Here is a 21,613-nt window from a genome sequence, read left to right as displayed (position 1 = left end):
ACTTTCGGGAGATGAAGTCAGGAGGAAGGTTTGACTATTTCGACAAGACTGATTTTATTCTGTTAAATGTGGATTAGCCAATGCTTCTTCTTCTTATTCGACAACAACCACTGAGTGGTTTTGTCCTGAACCAGAGACAATGTTAATCTCTGTTGCTCTCTGTAACGGTTCTTTTTTACGGGCGGGGTTGTTGACCCAGCGCAAACCCCCAGCCACGCCGGTATCGGGAATCGAAAGTTAAATCAGATTAGCGATTACTAGTCGTCTGCTAATTGGCCACTGCCACCATCCACTGATCTGCGAGCGTGGGAAGTTACTATCGGCTCGTCTGACATCCGATATTGCGCCGGTCGATCCCCGTGACGTCGCTATCGTAGAAACTGCTTAGCAAGCGTGGGAAAACGTGAGGCGCTGTTAGTTATATTGTAGTGTAGATACGTTATCTAAAAATTTCCCTAAAAAAGTGTCAAACTGCCGTAAATCGGAGCGTAAAAACGTCAGATCGTCTACGCTTCGTGTGGCAGGTTTAAAATATAAAACCAAAATGTCAAACGTGTTTACATTCCTGTTTTTGGTCCGAGAAAATAGAAATCGAAGAGAAATAAATTGATTTCTTAATATATTTTTCTGATTTTTCAAATTTTGTTGCTGTAGAAGCAAATAAGAACTTACATTATCCACTGTTTGTAAACAAAGCCTTTGCTAACGGGTTTTACGTGTCCGCTGAGGCTGAGGCAAACAATTTGGCATTTATCTGAAAAGTCAGATCGAGTATTTACGCTCCGTGTGGCACCCCAGTAAGGTTTTGTGTTTACGGGCGTGGTTGTTGGTCCCGCACCAACACCCTGTCACGCCGGTATCAGGAATCGAAAGCATGGCCGGATGCGTGACAACCGGTACCGGGATTCGAACCCAAGCCAGCTGCGAGATATCGACGAGCGTTACCAACTGCTCTATCACCGAGGACAACGGCCGACGGACCGACGAAACGAACGCTTACCTCAAACCATCGAATCTTTGGATATTACAGATTAATACCAAATTCCTCTGTCAAAACGTTTACGGGTCGGCCGAGGCGTAAACCCGAGCGTAAATACTTTTTGCATATGCTTTGCTTACAAACAGAGGATACTTTAAGTTCTTATTTGCTGGTATAGCAACAAAATCTAAAAAAACAGAAAAAAATATTCAGAAATCAATTTATTTCTCTTCGATTTCTATTTTCTCGGGCCAAAAACACGAATGTAAACTCGTTTGACATTTCGGTATAATCTTTTTTATATTTTAAGCCTGCCACACGAAGCGTAAACGATTTGGCATTATATTTCACTTTTACGCTAGCTTTTATGCTTCGTGTGGCCCACCCTTACCGCTTTTTCTCCAAAACTACTGCACCAACCCGCCTGCAATTTTCAACAGCGTAGTTTTGTGACACCGGATTGCGAATAGGAATGTGTGACTCTCCGACACCTCCGAGAATCGGGAGCTCGCATACAAACGTAACATAAAAGTCAGTAATAATAAAAAAAAATGTGACATTTTGTGAGTAATTTCATCTATTGTAAAACCGCAAGAATTAATTTATACACCTAATATACTTACAAGAAAAATGCAAGTATGAAAACTTTTCTCAAGATTTATCAAGAATTCTTTATTTTGCATGTCAATAACATCAGCGGTAGTATGTTAGTTTCATTTCTGCGGTACCAGAGCGTCTGAAGACAGCAGATAAATGAACTTTTGTCACCTTTTAAATAGAGCTGTCATCCCAATCCACGAGTGTTGTGTAAGGTTCGTGATCGCTGCAGAGACAATGGTGTTGTTTGCTTTTGTGTGACCGGCACCTGCTTGCGGACTTATTGCCACCGCTGTACGTTGGTTTACCTTTCAAATTGTTGAATGAATAATTGCAGACGAAAATATACGCACGACAATCCTCGCCGGTTTCGTTGTAGTATGCATTGATACGTACGTCATGCGACGATAGGCCACAGCCAACAAAGTACGCATTATCATTAACCATTGCTGTGAAGTGGCCTATTTGTTTTCTGTTTGAAACAGTTTTAATTTACTATTTACTATCGTTTAGCTAACGCAAAAGTGAAATTAAACCACGGTGTGGTAGTAGAAATTACACCATTGAAGAATCAATGCTACATTTGCGGTACTTACTTCGGCATGGGTTCAGGGTACTTGTTCAACATTTCTGGCGTTGTGTCACGGAATTCGTCGTACCAAGCATTAAGTGACTTCATAACTACATCCTCGAAATGAAGTTCCCTTCCACAGACAGTGCGTTTTGCAATGTTTTGACCAGCGTATCGAAATCGTTCTGTGCTTCTGCACTGATCGTGTGCGTACGTGCAGTTTTTCATGTTGCACTCCGCCAATGCCTGCAACTCGTCGTCCCAGCGCTGTCGAGATTCCGTATCCGAGCGTGGAAATATGAAAGAAAATTTTGAAGCTGGTAGTATCACTTCTAGCAAGTAAAATGATATTCCTGTTGTTTCAATATTGGTGGTGCCAGGTTTCATGTTAATGTAGTTTGGCTAGGTTAGGTTTATAGTCGTTAGAGCTTCTTACCAGTGCTACCATCCGTTCGGCTGGTGCAAAACGATTCACATTACCACAGGCCAAATTATTTCTCATACTGTTATGGGTGTGTACTATCTGTTGACGCTGCTTATACGACAGTCTGTGAAGTCTAGGATTTTTGTCTATACATCTTAAACCGAATGACTCGTTGAAATTACAGCTACACCCGACATTGGTCTTACCCCGAGGACAATAGTTCATATCACAGTAATCTAGCGAGTTGAACTTTGGAGGGGTTGTTCGTTTCGATCCATTAGCTGCCCTGAAATGCCAGGCAATAACCAATACGATCCAAAAAAATTGGACTAATGGAACTATGTGTAACAGCGAGTGAACTTTACTACTCTCTCTTATCAACCTTCCAATCATTTTAAGCTCACTTCTAGCTGTGTTTTCTACAACAGTTACCTTAGCACACTGAAAACACTTTGAGGAGGTTGGGCTGTTTTTTATAATCGTAATTTTGAATATGGTGACAAATGTTCCACTTATACCCAGTGTGTTTAGTTTTATTGGTTTATCGTGTCTAAGGAAAATTTATTGCCCTACTACTACTTAAACTCGCCGGATATCATAAATAATACATCGCATTTACAGACCATAAAATGTTACAGACAATAGCAACGACTCAGAAACCTAACAGAAAATCTTAGAACAAACAAAAATTTATCATGCCAGAGGCTTTTACTAGTTATAAATTAGTTTGTTGTTTGTGTTACGAGAATTGGTTGCAGTTGTTGATTTGGTGTTCGGCGAGAGTGTGGAGAGACTTCTCTTCAATTCATGACTTCGTCAACGTAGCTTCGTGGTATAATATGTCATACATACAAGGGTAACTGGGGGGCTACATGAGGCGTGAAAACTAGCGTAAAATTAATTTGTAATGCCAAACCGTTTACGCTTCGTGTGGCAGTGTGGCAGGCGCAGCAGTTTGGCATTAATCTGTAATGTCAAAAACGTTACGTAACGTCTCATGTAGCTCCCCAGTAATAGCAGTCTCAGTTGTTTTGTTTATTTATTTAAAATTAATTTGAATTGAGTATTAAATTTGTATTTATGAAACTGAGTTGGTACCGTTTAAATAATCTTAACGCCTCAATCGATTGTGCTCACTTTCTTAAAGCGTCGTCTAGACGCTACGATATCTGAGCGATGTCTGAATAACTGACGTTTCTCGGAGATGTCATTAATGTCACTTACGCAGATCTACAAATCTGAACAAACGAGCATCAATTTGTGAACAAATTCAAACAAGTTGACTTGTTGATGTTTTGTTTTGGTCTCTTATTTATATTTTGGACGCTTCGTCAACGTTCGCGAAAGTGTTTAACTGAATTTATAAAAATTTACGAAAGTCTGCCATGTCTTTGGCAACTAAAAAATAAAACATATAGTGTTCGCAATAAAAAGGCGGAGGCATACGATGCCATTTAAAAGCCATTTCCTCGACACTGTAACCTCTTCGCACGTTCTTTTTTCGCTTTTTAACCGAAAAGCACAATGCTAAGGCAAACCAACACATTGTTGCTTCCATGGCTGTTTCCAACATGTCCAACCGACAAACTTGCACTTGTTTGAATTTGTTCACAAATTGATGCTCGTTTTGTAGATTTGCAGATTTGTAGATCTGCGTAAGTGACATTAATGACATCTCCAAGAAACGTCAGTTATTCAGACATCGGTCAGATATCGTAGCGTCTGGACCGCCCATAAGAGTTTCTAGATCAACATTCATTAGCAGTCCCTAGCCATGTACTTAAGGCCCCCACACACAGGGAATGTTAATTACGTTTTGACGCGACGCTTTTTCGGACCTTTCACACCGGTTACGAACGGCGGCGACAGGCAACGGAAAAGTCTTTCGCCCTCTCGTTCGGGCGAAAACTATTAGACACATTCACAAAAACGACAATTCAGCTTCTTAACATAACCACCGACGAGGAAATAAGCTTTTCACATATCGTACTGTTTGAGTTAAAGATCTACCACTTTGGAAATAAATTTTTCATATTTTTTAATGTTCTGCAACCAAAATTGTATTTTATACATAAACATTTTACATTATACATACATACATACATTTTTAAAGAATCAATCGTTCAAATAAATGTCCAAGCATCGACAAATATTCAACCGTTTTTTATCAAATGAGAATGGAACACTTTTTTGACCACCCTGTACTAGTAGTTTGATTACGTTTGTTTTTTCTTGCAGAATCGGGAAAAATTGGTACGCTCGATGCTGTGCTAAGTGGTGCCTACAGTCGTTCGCAAATGTATCTTTCCCGCCAGATAGCACGCCTTCGCCCGGAGTTGACTATGTCGATGTTTTCGGGTAAATATTAAATAATTATTCTTATTGTTAATTATAAGAGGATTATAGGAAAATCGAACATACGTAGCCCGCGTAAATACAAAATTATCAAAATTTTTTTAACACACCTTGTCAACACTACACTTTTCGACACCTCTCGGTCGCTTGCCGATCACCGGTAATCGATCACTCACACCATCGATTCTGCAGACTCTCACACTGCGTTCACACATGCTCTGATTCGTTCCATAATTATACTACAGGGGGTGTTCATTAAGTTTTGCGGGTCGATAAGAAACACACATTTTTATGGGGTGAAATACACTTTATTATTTAGAATCGTCTCCCTGAACATCAATAAAGGGTGTTACTGTCAAAAACTAGTTAACTTCAACTTGACGCAGTATTTTTCATAGTGCATCAAAAAATCCTGTACACGTCTCATTTTAAAGATGTTTTATCATATCATAACCGTAGTATCATAACACATCGTTCAAAAAGTCCCGGGACTAACTATGAAAACATCATTTTATCGGCAACATTCTTTATTATTCATCAAGATAATCTTCTTCAAGTGTAATACAACCATTCCAGCATTCTTTAACTTTTCAATGCCATGTTTGTAGAACGATTTGTTTTTTGATTCAAAATGAGCCTCAGTAGCAGCGATCACCACCTCATTTGAGCCAAATCTTTTTTCCTGGAGCATCTTTTTGAGATCTGTAAAGAGCCAGTAGTAACGTAATGTTTTTGACATTACAGATTAATGCCAAACTGCTGCGCCTTTGTCAAAACGTTTACGGGTCGGCCGAGGCGTAAACCCGAGCGTAAATACTTTTTGCATATGCTTTGCTTACAAACAGAGGATAATTTAAGTTCTTACTTGCTGGTATAGCAACAAAATCGAAAAAAAAACAGGGAAAAATAATTTTGAAATCAATTAATTTCTCTTTCGAGAGTTACGAGCGTTTTCTGACAAATAGTTCTACCAAGCTATCACCTCTGGTATCACCTGCTCTGCGAGTAATGTAGCGGTGCATGTTTGGCCCCACGACTATCCGTTCTCATAAACACATTGGCAAATTCCTTTCACAATTTTATACACAAAAATTCTCTGCCTCACTGATATCTACTGTGGAATATCTCACATGACAATAGATGAAGTGCACCGGCCACAACCCAAAATTAGTCTCATAATTCGTTTCTGCAGCCTCTGCCGATCTCTGGTTTATTGTTAAAAAAAAATTAAACATAGAATATTGAAATATTGAAACAAGTTACGCTGTGAATTTGGTGCTTGAATGAACATAATTAAATCATAATGTTGAATGGGCACTGTTATGCAAGCAGTACTGTGATGTCTTATTTCTGTATTTAAAATGAAATTTTGTATTTTTTGCTTAGAAATTACCTCGCGATTCCAGACAGCTCGGACTGAAGCACGTGCGCTGTTGCTCCAATGCCTACTACCGTGGCTGGAGAATGTGGAACTTGTTGCTTCAAGTCTACCGCCAGCAACACCGTTATCATATATCATGGTAAGTCCTGACAATTCCTGCCAAGTTTACTTCTGATTAGTCTGACCAAGTCCGACTAATTGTTATTTCAAAGGGCCGATCCAATCAATGTATCTCTATATTAATGATGCGTATTAAAAAAAATTGAAAGAAGTTAGCCTGTTCCGCTAGTATCACGTTAAAATTTTGAAGATTAACCGCTTCCAGTGACAGCTGCTTCGGAATCCCACCAAATGCTTGTCGGGACCTGTTTTTGGAAGATCGCAGTGCTTTAATCGGTTTAAATTTTTTTTAAATGGCGATTTTAGCTTAACAAACAAAAGCCTCGAAGGACTCCAAAAAACCGGACTTTCTGATGAAACAGTAAGGTGTGATGCTTCACAAGCTTCTAAAACCTGATTGTTAGAAAATCCGGTTTCTAACGGGTGTCGGCAAAGAATGCTGTCGCTTTCGTATATTTTAGTTAAGCTGAGCGGAGCAGCAAAAAAATTTACTTTTTTATTCTCCGACTTATTTTGTTCTACTGCCACGATGTACTCGCATTTCACTCTATATATTTCGGCCCTGGCGCTCGTAAAAACATCGCCCGGGGCTCCTGCGGCGATGTTCCCGTTCTCTCTTCACTCTTCATCCGGCTCTCCCGTGGCGATGTTCCTGTTGCCAGACGTTATAAACAAACGCCTTTTCTGTTTATAACACAGAGAGAAGAGCATCAGAGATTAACATTGTCTCTGGTGCAGGCTTAGATCGCCCAGCGGTCGTAACGCCAAATAAGAATTAAATACCGCACCCAAAACTTAATTGAAATTAATTTCCACTAAAAGTATTAAAGCACATTAAAAAAATTTGAATAATTAAAAGTTTTTAAAAACATAAACAATTTGTTCACTATTTACTGCATGTGGAAAGCAGTGAGTGCTTTAAAGCGGAGAACCGTTAGGTTTTTGATGTTTTCGATTATCTATGAATATTTTCCAATTTTGTCAGCCAATTTTTTTGTCAATTTCCTTTTTCCTTCATTTTCCATTCGAAATTCTAATTCTCCTTGCTAAAATTTGATGATCCGTTCTTGAGTGTAATAGACAGGCATATCATTTTCTTTATATCCTTTGTTGGTTTTAGTATTACCCAGATTCGAGCACTCGAGGGCGTCGCGAAGGATCTGGGTCGACAGAGGCAACGGAGATGATACTGAACAATTTAATATACATAACCGCAAAGGTAAGATTCATGAAATAGATGAAAGGTAAAATAATATTGTTTATTGAATGTTGCAGTAGTGTTGTAACGGGTTTGTCTGTCCAAAGGTCTTAAGGAATGCGAATTGCTGAACTTTTCATTTTACTCCTTTCATCAACTCTTGCACCGTTCTTCTGGTCGCGTTTTTTCCATTTTTTTTTTAAATTCGATCTCACTGACAACTGTTTTACGAGTCTTTTTGAGGTTCCGCTTGACGATGGCCCAATATTTTTCGACTGTGCAGAGCTCTGGCGTGTTAGGAGGGTTCATGTTTTTGGGCGTTGTTTGGCGGCGACGTTATTTGCGGCATACCACTCCATTTCCTTTTTCCCATAATGACAAGAGGCCAAATCCGCCCAAAACAGTACGGAACTTTTGTTCTTTTTATAGGAACGACAACAGACGATTATTTAGGAACTCTCGTGCTAAAATTTTCTGGTTGATGGTACCGGTCGAAATGTGGTAAATGCCACTTTTCAAACCACGTTAATAATTGAGCTTAACCACATAATTGAGCTTTGGTTTGCACGTCATAACCATAAACCCATTGTTCATGACCTCTGGAGCAAATGTGGGTAGTCGCGAACAGAGTCCGGCATCCATCACTACCAAAGGGAGTGTTAATGCGATGCTGTTTTTGTTAAAAGTGAGCAAAACGGCGCAATGAGCGTACGGCGTTGACGTCGTTGACGCTGACAATGACTGTGAAGTGCCCCATACAAACTCATATAAGACAATGCAGTTTTTACGCGTTGCACGCTACGGTCCGAAATTGACGTTCCCGGTGTGCAGAGGTCTTTAGTCCCAGCTTAACAGTCTGAGTCGGTTAGCACCACTCGTCCAAGTTTAACGGTCTAAATCACCACTCGTCGTTTGGTCGAAATTAATCAACTTTGGTACGAATTTCGTGGTGACCTGTTTCATCATCATCATTCATCAAATCGATCGATATGTTTATGTTCACAGCAATTTCTCTAACGGTGATTCGACGATTGGCCAATACTGTTTTCTAAACTTTATCAATGTTTTCGTCTGTTGCTGACGTGCTCGGGCGGCCGGCACTTGGATCCATTTTTTTGAAATAGACAAAAATCGAAGATTCCTGATCGCATCGCTGTCGATAGAATCCCCCATCTCAAACCCCCCATACTTTAATTGTTTTGTTTTGTTGCAATTGATAAATGCTTTCAATCAACGGACTATTTCTGTTTTGTATATCATCTTTCCAGTTTGCTGATTCTCATCCATACATTGAAGAGTTGTGGGGCACGCTATGCCAGTTCTGGCCAAATAACCTCAAAGTTATACTTCGCTATTTATTAATTATATCAGGGATGGCTCCAAACGAGCTGTTAGCTTATGTAAGTAACCTTTGCGCTGTAATTCAACTAAAACAACAGATAATACCAAAGTGCAAAGACTATAGCAATGGTGTGAACTGATTGTAATTGAATTCTTCTGTATTTTTAATTGTCGATGTGGACATCGGTTACAATAGGCAAAAAGAGTAGCGTTATATTTGGCCCGTTCGTGTACTAACCGACTACTGGACGAACTGATGAGTGAACTGCAAACGGTGGAAACTTTGAATTGTTTAATTGAGCGAACAGAAACGCCGCCTTTTTACCGGTTAACGAGTATGAGAAAAGCCTCCAGTCATTCTGACGGTAAGTAGTTCAAAGCAAATGTGAAACCTTAAGAAAAATGTAATGATGCAAAGCAAGAGCATGAAATGAGTGCTAGACCTTCCAGTTGATTTGCTTATAGAATTAGAAGTCTGTTCGTTACGTTATTTGTTATTTAATAATTAATATATTTCCTTTTATGAAGAAAACCGTGTGCAGGATTTTTTTAAAATTAAGTCGCTATCGCAATCTTCCTCTTTATCGTTTCATTAGGTCCAGCGTCCGGGAATAACGATCCTAAAGTCTGTGATGTGGACGTGGAGAAAGGTACCATACATACCAAACGCCACAGTGGGGAGGATCCTATAAAATCTGGGTAATTTGCACTTTAAACAGTATTCCTATATGTTGAAATTGATGAACCGTCACTTTTATTCAGAGCTTGATAAAAATACAGGGTGCCTCATCGCGACATATACTATTAAAACGTTAAATAACTCCGCCATTTTTCAGTGGATTTTGACAAATCAGCTAGATTCTAAAACGTTAATCTATGCCGTTTTAGTCATGAATCAATTTACGGTAAAACAGCGGGCTGACCTTATTCTGTGGGGCTTTTTGAAGTGTAAGGTTTATGACAGCCTACGGAATACCACTGAAGAACTGAAAGCCAACATCACAGCGGAAATGGCTGCTGTTACGCCCGAAATGTTGTCAAATACAATGAAAAATGCCCAAAAAGGTCATGGGGCGGTCATTTGATCGATATTGTATTCTGAGTGAATTGACAATAAAATAAAACATACAATAAATCCATACAAAAATGGCGGAGTTAACATTTTAATAGTATGAGTCATGGTGAGGCACCCTTTACATTAGGCAACATTGATTAGTTTTTGTAGTTTTTTTGGGCCAGTAACTAAAATCATAGTATCATATATCACATTCTAATTAGACAATAGTAGAACGTGTTCCACTTTCGCTTTGTGCAAAACAAATTAATAAAAAAACCAAAGATGATGGCAGTTAATTCAATTAATTGTCGCGCCTTGGATTTCGTTTTTTGTATAATTAGACTAAAAAACAAGTCTATAAGTTTTTCTACTAAGTGTTGACGGCTTGCGGACCATCTATTGTTACCGTTTTTTTTTTCTCAGAACGTGTAAGTCCGACAGCGCTTTACGAACATTCGCCAACTCATACCGGCCACCGCGTGGAAACGATAAGATACGTACCGCTTCCGGCCCATGCGTGATGCCGAGACACGAAGACGTGATGGTAATGATGAACGAGCAGGAGATGAATCAGGAGGAGAACTTCGTGCAGATACGTAGCGAGCAACCACTGGCACCACATCCGTTGCCGATGCCCGAGTATGGTGGCTACTTTGCACCATTAACCGAATTTTTACCCCTCACCAACATTCCGATCAGTGGGTTTCATCGCTGTAACGTAGCCGTCATGCTACTGACGGACATCGTCGTCGATGGTATTCCTGGTTTGGACTGGACACTGCATGTGCCACTCATGCTGCATATTTTGTTCCTTGGACTAGACCATACGCGGCTTATTGTGCGAGACCATTGCAAAAAACTTCTTTTGAATTTATTGGTAAGTTAATTGCATTTTTAAATTGTCTATGTTATTGGTTTACAAATGGTTCGAAAAGTGACGCCCAACTGAGAACAGTTGATCTAGAATACAAAGATTTGATAGATTGTGCAGTATTGATAATTTATACAGTCTTAATAGTTTATTAAAGTATGTTGTTACCACAAGCTTATTATTATTATTAGGCAACAACCGCTAAGCGGTCTTAGCTTTCACCAGTTTATCGCTGTTACTCTATGTAACGGATCGTTTTTACGGGTGTTTGTAGTCACGCGGCAATCTCCTTGTCACGCCGGTGTCGGGAATCGAAACCATGGCCGGCTGCGTGACAAGCGGTCCCGGGATTCTAACCCAGGCCAGCTGCGTGACATTCACGTGCGTTATCAACTGCTCTATCAGCGGGGGTCTACCACAAGCTTTATGATGAATAAATTTCAATTTTGATACAAAGATCCTTCCATACATATTAACCTAAAAGTTATCAACGCTGCACATCACTGCATAAGCAGTACTACAAAATATTCTTGATACTATTGTCCTTTGGAACTATTTAAGCTATGTAAGGTATACAAAGTGTGACACTCATGATTGATTCTAACAGATTGTACTGGCGGACCACAACGATCATCTAACAGTGGCCAAGATCTTGCTTAACAGCGACACAGCCAAGCTGCGTTTAGGTATAGTGGTTCCATCGTTACCCGTGGTTGATCACAATTTTACCGAGCCCGATCAAGAGTTTGACAGTTATTTGTTCTGGCTAAGTGGGACAGCTGCTCAGCAGCTATCGTTGTCCACAGCTGCTAATCAACCCAACGAAGAAACGCCTACTGTGCCGACGATCGTAACAGAGGACAATGCGCCACCGCAACTAGGACCGACCATGCCAACTGCGCACGTCATCAAGAGTTTAATTAAGTTTCTCTCGCAGGAAAGTAGTCAGCAGCATCCGCTGTGGAATTATGAAGATATAACTGCGAAGGTTTGGAGCATAAAGTCGGCGGATCAGTTGCAGTGCTTCCTGCGACATATCGTAAAGGTGTTCACGGACAGCTATTCCCACGCGCGCATCCCTGAACGATGGGCTCAGACGGCCCTGCAATTGGGACTTAGCTGCTCGTCTCGCCACTACGCCGGACGTAGCTTGCAAGTGTTCCGCTCGCTTGATGTACCAATCAATTCGCGCATGCTGTCCGACATTCTCTCACGGTTGATTGAAACCGTGGCTGAGCAGGGTGAGGACATGCAGGGCTACGTTACGGAATTGCTCTTAACGCTAGAGGCCGCCGTAGACAGTTTGGACTCCGACTTCCGTCCGCTGGACGTAATGAAAGACATTTTCAAGAGCACGCCAAATTTAAACAACAAGGAAGGTGCAGCGATAGGAATATATGGCAGCAAGCGTTCAGGTGACGGAATGATCAACTCGCCTGGACAAAACGTACACAACGTCACGAACGCCGGGCACACGCGCAGTACCAGCTACTCGATATCATATTGCTCGCGAAAGGCTTCTAATTCACCAATCGATAAGCAGATAGAACTGCGCAACCGTAATGCTGCTCTTGAGTTGGAACGGAACGGAACCAAATTTGCAGCTGGGCAAACATCGCTGTCGCGATCACGCAGCGCTCAGAGTTTGAAGCTGCTCGGAGACACAGCCACGCAAGATGACAAGATGACCATTTTGGCTCAACTCTTTTGGCTATCCGTCTCATTACTCGAGAGCGACTACGAACACGAGTTTTTATTGGCTTTACGGTTACTAACACGTGTCCTACATCGGTTACCACTCGATAGACCCGACGCACGAGATAAGGTTGAGAAACTTCAGCAGCAACTGAAATGGTCTACCTACCCTGGTGTTCATGCGCTACTACTGAAGGGATGCACCCACTCAGGGACATACGAACCTTCGATTGCGCTGTTATCACAACTTACCCCATTGCTCAATCTACCGGTGTGTGATCCAACGCAAAGTTGCGCATTTCCAATGAATGTGATCGCTTTATTGCCATACATGCTGCTACATTACGAAGACGCCAATGAGATCTGCATTCGTAGTGCGGAGAACATAGCACAAGTCTCAACGGAAATGGGACTGAAGCTAGAAAACCTCGGAACAGTGATGACTCTCTATAGCAGGAAAACATTCAGTAAAGAATCGTTCCAGTGGACAAAATGTGTTGTGAAATATCTTTACGACACGTATGCGCATATGGGTCTGCATATGCTTGCCTTTCTAACAGAAGTGTTGGAGAAAGGATGGGTGCAAGTGCAGCTACAGGTGTTGAGCGTTATCCATTGTATGCTGCATTATGTGGATCTTTCCAGTGTTACTGTGCAACCAATTGCTGGCGATATGCTGAAAATAATTTCCAAATACCTAGATGTAAGTATAGCTGTTTAAATATGTTTTACTGTCATACATGTAAAAAGTGTTTATTGAAATTTATTTTCTGAAAGATAAAATGGTAGAATTGTATGGTTTCTTAAAGTTTTATGAACTAGTAAAGGTCTCAAAAGGGATGTAATATAACATATTATATTAGCAATGATTCAAAAGAAAAGAATGTTGAGTAAACAATTCAGATAATAAATTTCATGGGTCCAAGTTTTTGAAAACTCAAAATATTTTTTATTGACATACAGTATGCAGATGCCTACAGTTACCACTAAAAGAATGTTAATTCATTTAAAGTGAATGAGAAATTTTGTTTAAATGTTTTCACTTTATTATTTCTTAAATTCTCTCTCTTACTATTCTCTTAATACGATATTTTCCTAGACTTCCAACGGGAAAGAGGCATTGAAAATACTGAAGTTCGTAGTAACACGAAGCTCCAGTCTGCAGGTGGTTCCTCAAACATCTGAAGGTGGTTCATCGTACACCAATCTTCACGGTAGTTTCAGCGATTCAGAAGTATTCTGCAAGAAAGAGCTCGCAGGGCGAACGATGGAATTTTCGTTTGACGTATCACAAACGCCCTTAATCGGTCGTAAACTCCTGTTAAAACCCGACAACGATGGAGCTGTTGCTATTAGCGGCGGTTCGCTGGTGGGAGCAAAGAGCTATAATGGGTCTGGCAATGTAACTGGATCTGGAACCCATTTTGGTCACGCTGGAACTCCAAACTCACCTCGTCGCAGTGCTAGTCTTTCTCCAGCGGATACGGCGCCTTTAAGCGGTTGGAAACGACCTTGGATGTCACAGGTATGTTTCTGTTGAATATACAGGGTGAAATGAAAAAACTGCTACAAAGTGAAACGCCATATTTTTTTTCAGTTTTGTTTAAAGTTTATTGAATGAAGGCAAAAAATGTCGGAAATAACATTAAATTTTTGAAAATATTTAGATTTGTTCGAATTGGCTACCTTTGGCACAATTATGGCCTTCAAATGGCCAATGAAACCGTCACACGCTACCCGAAAGTGGGTATTGATATTTTTTGGTATTTTTTAGTGCCAACCTTGCTTTTCAAAATACCCCACGCACAATAGTCCAACGGATTGGCATCCGGAGATTTTGGTGGCCATTGTGCGGTGAAAATGAAGCGAGGAACCTCATTTTTAACCATTCTTGGGTGGCGCGTGCTGAGTGTGATGGTGCTGAGTCCTGTTGGAATGTCCAAGGTCTGCGGCCGAAATCTTTGCGTGCCTAAGGCTTCAATGCACCCTCCAGAATATTTTCGCGATAGTATTCGGCAATTATTTTGACGCACACTATTACGCTTGAATTCCATCACGAATAACTTTTTTGTAGGCTTGTAAACAATATAATGACCTGTCACTGGAATAAATCTAACAGCTGTCGGACGACAGTTTTAGAAATGACAACAGTCTGAAGTTGGTAGCAGTTTTTTCATCTCACCCTGTAATGTATGCTTATCCATTACCCTTACTTATGTTCTTTCATTTCGCTGATCCATGTTTTGCAGTCATGTTGATCACTTTGTTGGCCATACTATAAAAATATCGTTTATCATATGTTGTCAATTTTGAATTATTTTTTTTTAAGTTTTTCACATAAAGCAAATTTATTAATTAAAATGGCTAATAATTAATATTTTCGTTTTAATTGTTTGTTGTTTTTAGGGAAGGGTTCGAGAATGCCTAGTTAATTTACTTACAACATGTGGACAACGGGTGGGCCTTCCTAAAAGCCCTTCGGTAAGCACAATAGTCATGTTCAGTTTAACTTTGATGTTTGCTTTTATCTTTTTAATCTATTATTATTATATGTATTATTATAATATGTGTTTAATCTATTATTATTTTATTTTTTATCTTAGAAGAACGGACCGGGCCGTATTTATATTATTTGTTATTATCTCTATAAAATTGCCTTATGACCAGGCATTTAACAACGGATCAATTTTGCTATAACTTTTGATCCCAATATTCTTAGAGCAAAATTACATTACTATGATGCTATTTTATATGATAACGAAATTTCACGGTTGTATTGTCGTGTGCTTTTCGGAGTTAGTCAAGTTTATTAATTGTGTTTTTATCAAATCTCCCTGACATTTCTTTTCTGCGGGTAAATTATATCACCAAGGACGATATCATAAGCTCTTTGTACTCCAAGGTAAACCAATTTGAACTACGATTTACGTTTAATATCATTTACATGCTTGGTTCATGTACTGCAAAAATTTCGAACCCGCATCACATAATTATTCTTTTTATCGTTTTTTCGTTATTATTTCACCCTTTATCCATTTCATGGAAGCATTGCTCTTACAGATAAGAGTTAAGTTTTTCAAATTCAAATTCAAATTTTTTAAAGATGTTAAAATTGTACAATATTATGCCTGGTTTACACGCTACGATAACGATAACGATATCGGCGTAAATGACGTCTATGGAGACGTCATTAATGTCACTGATGCAGATCTACAAATCTGAACAAACGAGCATCAATTTGTGAACAAATTTCAAACAAGTGCCAGTTTGTCGGTTGACTTGTTGATGTTTTGTTTTGGCTTCTTATTTATATTTTGGACGCTTCGTCAACGTTCGCGAAAGTGTTTAACTGTATTTATAAAAATTTACGAAAGTCTGCCATGTCTTTGGCAACTAAAAAATAAAATATATAGTGTTCGCAATAAAAAGGCCGAGGCATACGATGCCATTTAAAAGCCATTTCCTCGACACTGTAACCTCTTCGCACGTTCTTTTTTCGCTTTTTAACCGAAAAGCACAATGCTAAGGCAAACCAACACAGTGTTGCTTTCATGGCTGTTTCCAACATGCCCAACCGACAAACTGGCGCTTGTTTGAAATTTGTTCACAAATTGATGCTCGTTTGTTCAGATTTGTAGATCTGCGTCAGTGATATTAATGATATTTCCAGAGACGTCAGTTACGGAGATATCGTTATCGTTATCGTAGCGTCTGGACCGCCCATTAGGTGTTTGAATTAAGTCTTGCGGTCAATCTGAGATGGCAATCCCGCTCACTATTCGACAACCTCACAAGGCGCGTTTTATGATAGCGGTAGAAAATCCAGGCATATTTGTCACAGAATTATGCGTGATTCAAGTAATCAAGATCAAAACAGAGCTTCTGACACATTTAAACTGTAACATCATCGAAACGCAGCATTCGATCCATAAGAACGTATAGACGTTCCGTCGTTCTGATTTAAGTAACCAGTTTGCAGCTTTTTCGGGTAAAGCCCCATAGGAGTTTCACTGTACACTGTATCGCTGGTATGCTTCCGCGTGCAAATTTATTCCTACATTTACATCGTCTTTGATTCTACTCAAGTTGTGTTTCAGTCATTAAAACTTGTTGCTTCGAAGTTTTTGATCAATTAATCTTCTTTAAATTTGTTTTCGTACCCTATATCTCTCCTACTGTGTTCGTCTATTACTACATGGCTTGACTACAAGAATAAAATTCGTGGATCCTGTTGTTAATAAATCTAATACATTTATTATCATTTCAAAGTACCTTCGTCTTCACTGCTGTAACTGTGATGCCTGTTTATAAACTCAACGATTGCTCTATATCTTTTTTCTTGTGTTCATGCACAGTTATTTTTGTAAGGATATTAAAATCTAAACTTGAACTGCTTTCTTCCAGTTCCTGGTTTTGTATTTTTCTACCACGATTTCTTCAAAGCCTTCGGGTTTTTGTCGATTTTTTCTTGTCAACATATAGCGCAAGTTGTGTGTTGTGTTATGTTGAACCTTTCGTTCACGTTTGTTCGCTTCGTTCGTTTCCGTGTTCGCTGCCGAACAGAATTCCGGTAAATGTGATTCGTGTTTTAGTGCTAGCTGGCGCTATGTTGTGAGATGATCGAGATGTGTCGGTTCATTGTTTTTTGTTTGGTTTTTGTTTGCTTCATCATATTGTTTTAAATTTGTTGTACAAGTATTAAGTTATCAGCCCGAAAAGTATGGAAGTATAGTTTCTTCAAATAAATTACATGTTTATTGCATTAAAATGGAAAATTAAATGAATTGAGTAAAGTGAAATTTTCTCCAAAGTATGTGCCACCGCTAGATCTACATTTCTCCCATCTCTCTGCTAAATCGTCGATGCCACGCTGAAAGAATTCTTCGTCTTTTGGAGCACACCAATCAGTTATCCAATTTCGACGTCCTCGTAAGAGTCGACGCCAATGTATGTCCCATCGATGAAAATGAACGATAATCGGAGGTGCCAAGTCTGGTGAATACAGCAGGTGGGGTAGGAGCTCCCAGCCAAGTGCTTTGATTGTGCCTTGAACAACTTTTGCTTTGTGTTCAGGTGCATTGTCATGGAGCGAAGTTACCTTACCGTGTCCTTTGGTCGATTCTGCTCGTTTTCCGATGTAATTGGTTCTAATTGATCATTTGCTGTCAAAAGTGATCTGTATTCACGGTTTCATCAGGATTTAGGTGCTTGTGATACACCACACCTTTCGGGTCCCATCAGACACACAAGATTGTTTTTTCATCGAATCGATCTGGACGATTCCTTTTGTACCTGTCGTGCAGAATTTCGCATTGGGTTTTTCGGTTTTCCTGCTGTCTTTTGTTCAGTTCATGTGGCACCAATTTTCGAATATTAGGAGGGATATGACGTATTGCGCTATTATCGTCCAAAAGTTCTTGCAGTTTAACAGGTAGAAAACCGATCATCGCCGCAAACCGTTATTTTCAGGCACAAAAATCGAAATGGCTCAACCTCATCAAAGATAAATTGCAAATTTGTTTCAAATTTTTTTTTCAACATGATATCTTTTCCCTAATGTAAAAACAAGGTAATGTTGTCAAACAATTACAATTACAACCGCCGAGCGTTCTTGGGCTGCAACAGAGACAATCTTAATTTAATAGGGTGTTCAATAAATTTTGCGGGTTGATTAGAAAAACACATTTTTATGGTTTGCTGTACGCTTTACTATTCAGCATGGTCTCCATGAACATAAAAACACTTGTTCGAACGAGATTCTAATTTATGAATTTCATTCCTGAAGTGAGAAACTGGAAGAGCTTCAAAATATGGAAAATGGAAAATGGAAAATATGGAAGAGCGCCCACAGCTGTGACGATATCATTGTTTTACTGTGGGGCTACATCAAGCGTAACGTAATGATTTTGACATTAACGATTAATGCCAAACTGCTGCGGCGCTGTCAAAACGTTTACGGCTCGCGCGAGGCGTAAACCCGAGCGTAATTATTTTTTTCATACGCTTTGCTTACAAACAGAGAATAATTTATGTTTTTATTTGCTGGTATAGCAACAAAATCGGAAAAAACAGATAAAAAAATTCAGAAATCAACTAATTTCTCTTCTATTTCTATTTTCTTGGACCAAAACCACGAACGTAAACACGTTTCACGTTTCGTTTTTATATTTTTGCTGCCACACGAAGCGTAAACGTTTTGACATTACAAATTAATTTTACGCCAGTTTTCACGCTTCGTGTAGCCCCCTAGTTATGGAAAACGCTTTCCGCGCATGATCTGATGATTTTTATATCTGGAAACAGATGGAAATATCCAGGTGGATAGTCCAACAATTCGAACTTTACCATGGTGCAAATGCTCGGTGCATTGTCCTGATGAAAACTATTTTTTTCTGCAAACCGTGTCTTTTTCACGTTTTTTTCGTTCAACCTTTTGGGTTGCAACATTATTCTATTTTTTTTTATTTTTACCAGTTTGCAAGTAATCCACAAACAACATATCCCAAAAAACTGATGCTAACACCTTCTTGGCGGATTTCTTGAAACGAACTCGTTTCGGAACCGAAGAACAATCACACCAATCTTTAGCCTCTAGTTTTAATTCAGAATCATGGTGATAGACCCAAGTCTCATCCATAGCTATTATTCAATCCACAAAATCCACATTATCCTTTCGAAAAAAGTCTAAATGTTACCGAGAAAGTTGCACTCGAATGCAGTTTTGTTCCAAGGTTAGCGAATGCGGCACCCATTGTGAACACAATTGTCTGAAAGCCATACTTCGGTCAAAATTATGGGTAGACTGCCAAATGAGATGCCTAGGCTTTGTACTAAATCTGTTTCAGTTATTCGACGATTTTTCAAAACGACATCCTGTATTTTTTCTACGATTTCAGATTGGGTTGGTTTCTGTTTGGGACATCTTTGAGGTTGATCGTCTTCAAGGATTGTACGACCACGTTTAAATTCAGAGACCCTAGTTTTAATGTACTAATTGAAAGCGAAGAGTTCTTACACACTTTCAACACTCGTTCATAAATTTCCTTAGCTTTCAAACCTTGAAAAAAAATTCAATCACTGCACGATACTTTTTACACGATTTTTCCCTTGTAAAAAATACTGTGACACGTCGATACCAAATAGCTTGTAAAAAAATTATGTGACCGTTTGAAATGAAATTTCACATACGTTCATAGTAAGAGTATACTAACATTACATAAAAAATTAGCCTTGTAGCAGCACTCTCTGTTATCGAGGCTACGAACTTACTGAACACACTAGAACGTTGCCTACTTTCAGATATGTGTGCTACTTCTTGATGTTGTACATATTAGATAGGAAAATTGAGGATTGAAGCAGGATGCAGTAAAAGGTCATTGTTTAATCAATTTTATTTGTTCTACGAAAACGTTTTCGCTAGTGCACCCGATAGTAATTTATGTATACTGAAATTGACACAGCTGGCTATTTAGTATACATCCACTGCGCCAATTCTTATTAGGAATAGATTATTTACTTTGGTTGTCGCACCCCTTATGGTAACATACTGCACATTCAACTGTGCTTACAAAATCAAAAACTGAAAATCCATAGCTAACTAATTGTTTTACTTGAAAATTCTTATACTTTTTTGCAGGTAATTTTTAGTCAATCGTCAGACCTGTTGGAGCGTCAATCATCGGCCGCTTCCAGCACAGATGAGACATCCGGGGCGCAGCAGGATTTAAGTGGTGGTTCGAGACGCGAGGATGGGCCGCCCGACTTCGGGGTGTTCAAGGATTTTGATTTCCTCGAGTACGAAAGCGAGAGTATCGAGGGTGAATCAACAGATAATTTCAACTGGGGCGTGCGTCGTCGTCCATTGTCCGAGGGCGAGAATGAACAACATTCTCTGTCCGGTGCGGGCCGTGTCTCTCACTCGAACTTCGATGAAAGTTTAAGTGAGAAAACCCCGGTGTTGAATCGTCGTAAGCGTCTGAATGTCGATGACTCTTCAGATGAAGAGGTAGAGTCTGAGTCACCCTTGGATGAGGAACCACGACCTGTGTTCTCGAGAGCAGCCTACTTAAGTGGAGCTCCAGCTAGTTTGAGTTTACGCGGAAGGCGTCATCGGCGTGATTCCGTGTCACGTAGTGACACGAGCGGGTCAAGCGCAGGTGATTTGGGTGACATTACGCCATGCAATGCATCGCCTCATCTTCCGGGAATTCATCCGTTCCGCACGGGACCGATCCGAGATGAAAGCGCCGATGTTTGGAGGCGGAACCTCGTGAATCTGCTAGTAAATCAGCCTTCGTCTCATGCGCCGGATCTGCTAAATCAAATGTTCCAACTGATCAAAGAGCTTTCGGTTCGTTCAATTTCCATCTCGAAGGAATGCATGCGCTACTTCACCGGTTCCGGTGTGCAGCTGGGTCATCGTATATCAGTCTTGTCTGACCTACTGGCAACACGGGGTGATCCTCCCAAGATCTGGTACCACGCTAGTCTTGCCACGACACCACGTCTTTTTGAAAATCTTCGATACGGAGTACTAGAGGTGCAGGAGCATCTGGAAACGTTTTTCGACCGCAAGGACACTGTACTAGATAGCTTAGATGAGGTGAAGGCCTCCTGCAAGCTGGCACTTTTTTCAGATATCGATTCGGCAAACGAGAGCACGGTTGGGCTGCATTTGAACAGTTCCGCGTCGACAGACCCGGCCACCGCGGAAATGCTGCTCGATCTAGGTCGGAGCCTGTACAAACTTATGTTTCAACTGCTACTGCTGATCGAGTCCGATCACAAGATCGCCAACAGCGTTGTGCAGAATCTGCGTAAAAACGAGCAAATGCAAGACCTCTCCAATTTGTACCTATCTGTTCGCGGAGCATTACTGCGTTGCATCGACGATGCGGAAATGGAGTCGCTCGATACTTCCACCTCTACAGAGGGAGAAAACACTCCTACTCCGTCTCCGGGAGTTCCGATGAACCACAGCGAGTTCGAGAACATTCTTATCGAGCTAATCGACAATCAACGGTA

The 21,613-nt window shown here is 40.1% G+C and overlaps 2 protein-coding genes across 5 annotated transcripts in view; one reads left to right on the top strand and one right to left on the bottom strand.

Annotated features, from left to right (window-relative positions):
• The window catches only part of LOC131215447 (protein furry), a 43,389-nt gene that overhangs the window by 20,253 nt on the left and 1,523 nt on the right, over positions 1-21,613 (top strand). Inside the window, exons 12-23 of the mRNA XM_058209837.1 lie at positions 4,810-4,929; positions 6,313-6,446; positions 7,548-7,646; positions 8,894-9,025; positions 9,163-9,331; positions 9,563-9,665; positions 10,447-10,900; positions 11,502-13,292; positions 13,689-14,114; positions 14,996-15,070; positions 15,462-15,491; positions 20,226-21,610. Of these exons, the coding sequence (XP_058065820.1) occupies positions 4,810-4,929; positions 6,313-6,446; positions 7,548-7,646; positions 8,894-9,025; positions 9,163-9,331; positions 9,563-9,665; positions 10,447-10,900; positions 11,502-13,292; positions 13,689-14,114; positions 14,996-15,070; positions 15,462-15,491; positions 20,226-21,610 (4,918 nt within the window). The remainder of the gene's footprint in view (positions 1-4,809; positions 4,930-6,312; positions 6,447-7,547; positions 7,647-8,893; positions 9,026-9,162; positions 9,332-9,562; positions 9,666-10,446; positions 10,901-11,501; positions 13,293-13,688; positions 14,115-14,995; positions 15,071-15,461; positions 15,492-20,225; positions 21,611-21,613) is intronic.
• LOC131206781 (antigen 5 like allergen Cul n 1-like) lies at positions 1,655-2,986 on the bottom strand. 4 transcript variants are annotated; one of them, XM_058199430.1, is made up of 4 exons: positions 2,778-2,896; positions 2,584-2,704; positions 2,173-2,414; positions 1,655-2,048 (listed from the first exon to the last, which is right to left on the bottom strand). In XM_058199430.1, the coding sequence occupies exons 2-4, from the start codon at positions 2,647-2,649 to the stop codon at positions 1,751-1,753; spliced, it is 606 nt and encodes a 201-aa protein (XP_058055413.1). In that variant the 5' UTR covers positions 2,650-2,704; positions 2,778-2,896; the 3' UTR covers positions 1,655-1,750. The 4 variants fall into 4 exon arrangements, with proteins under 4 accessions (XP_058055413.1, XP_058055411.1, XP_058055414.1 ...); XM_058199428.1 differs by having other exon boundaries at positions 2,584-2,986; XM_058199431.1 differs by lacking the exon at positions 2,584-2,704 and having other exon boundaries at positions 2,778-2,813.

This window comes from Anopheles bellator, chromosome 1, assembly GCF_943735745.2.
Source record: "Anopheles bellator chromosome 1, idAnoBellAS_SP24_06.2, whole genome shotgun sequence".
NCBI lineage: Eukaryota > Metazoa > Arthropoda > Insecta > Diptera > Culicidae > Anopheles > Anopheles bellator.
The sequence above is the reverse complement of the archived record's forward strand: the minus strand, read 5'-3'. Positions and strand labels throughout refer to the sequence as shown.

Bases quoted from the DNA above. Each gene is read 5' to 3' on its own strand.
- LOC131206781 (XM_058199428.1), bottom strand. From the start codon at position 2,964: ATGATTGGAAGGTTGATAAGAGAGAGTAGTAAAGTTCACTCGCTGTTA. The intron at 2,415-2,583 runs GTAAGAAGCTCT...GAATCTCGACAG, and splicing joins CCGAACGGATGGTAGCACTG to CGCTGGGACGACGAGTTGCA. The intron at 2,049-2,172 runs GTAAGTACCGCA...TGTTTCAAACAG, and splicing joins TACCCTGAACCCATGCCGAA to AAAACAAATAGGCCACTTCA.